The 1,173-nt window shown below is 56.1% G+C and overlaps 1 protein-coding gene across 1 annotated transcript in view; it reads left to right on the forward strand.

Moving 5' to 3' along the window:
• Positions 1 to 160: 160 nt before the first annotated feature.
• The window catches only part of ING1 (inhibitor of growth family member 1), a 6,943-nt gene continuing 5,930 nt past the window's right edge, over positions 161 to 1,173 (forward strand). The window contains exon 1 of the mRNA XM_009276061.2: positions 161 to 560. Coding sequence (XP_009274336.1) covers positions 419 to 560 — 142 coding nt within the window. The 5' untranslated portion in view covers positions 161 to 418. The remainder of the gene's footprint in view (positions 561 to 1,173) is intronic.

Consider the following 1,173-nt stretch of genomic DNA (forward strand, 5'->3'; position numbering starts at 1 on the left):
TCTGCTTCTGCCAGACACTGTGCAGAGCACATTTTGTTTCCAGATTGTTTCGGAGGAGCTGGTTTGAGCCCCCCTCCTTTCTCCTCCTCCTCCCCCCCCCCCCCCCTCACACACACACACAAATCCCTCCGATTGTTCCTACCACCTCCTTCGTGAATTACCCACAACGACAGCCATTCAATCAGCTGCTGCTGGCTGTAGGGGACTAGCGGAGGGTGTGTGTGTCTCTCTCTCTCCCTCTGTTTCACACAAGAGGAGTCAGATGTAGCTTCTCTCGGTTTTTTGGGGGAGCTACAGAGAGAGGTGGGCAGGGAGTGAGCCGTTCATCGGGGTTACCGTCTTTGGAGGGAGCAGCACTTGCTCTCACGCAGACAGAGAGAGAGAGGTGTGGGGAAGGATATTTTTTTTTCTTTGCCGGATGAAAATGTTGAGTCCTGCAAACGGAGACCAGCTTCACCTAGTGAACTATGTGGAGGATTATCTGGACTCCATCGAGTCTATGCCCTTCGATCTGCAGAGAAATGTCTCCTTGATGAGGGAAATTGACGCCAAATATCAAGGTAAGTGCTTTCTATATATGTGTGTGTGTGTGGTATGGGGCTCGGGGGGGGAGGGTGCCTTTCCCTTTCTTCTCTTCAGAGCTGAGCCTCGGCTCCGTTTGCCCCTCTGCACCCCGCAGGGATGGTAGTTTTATTTTTGGGAGGTGAGAGGAGGGAGAAAGCCGGGAGGAGAGATCCGAGGAGAGAGAGGGGCTGATCTGCAGCGTTAGCTCTTGTCATGGGGCGGAACAAAAGGTCTCCAGCTTCTCTTATTAAGCAAGGACTCTGCTTTTCTGTGTAAATTGCTGGCCAAGAAGGCGGGGGCAGGGAAGTGGGGTGTGCGGTGCACAAAGGGGGGCCGTCCCCGGCCGTGGGGCTGAGGTGGAGGGGTTTGGGGGTACAGAAGAAAGTGCTGGGTGGACAGAGAGGGAGAGATTACAGCACAACATTTAGGAATGTACAGTATTCATTATGGCTGTGGGGGGGGGGGGGGGGGGATTTCGCTTCCCCCTTAAAACACCCCCGCTCGGTGGGGCGGGGGGCGACGGGACTGGCTTGGTGTGCGTGGGGGGGGTGATACGGTCGGGTTTACGGATGTGCTGGAGTGAGTGCTCCCCCCCCCCCCCACCCCCCC

Source organism: Aptenodytes forsteri, unplaced genomic scaffold, assembly GCF_000699145.1.
Source record: "Aptenodytes forsteri isolate BGI_AS27 unplaced genomic scaffold, ASM69914v1 Scaffold96, whole genome shotgun sequence".
NCBI lineage: Eukaryota > Metazoa > Chordata > Aves > Sphenisciformes > Spheniscidae > Aptenodytes > Aptenodytes forsteri.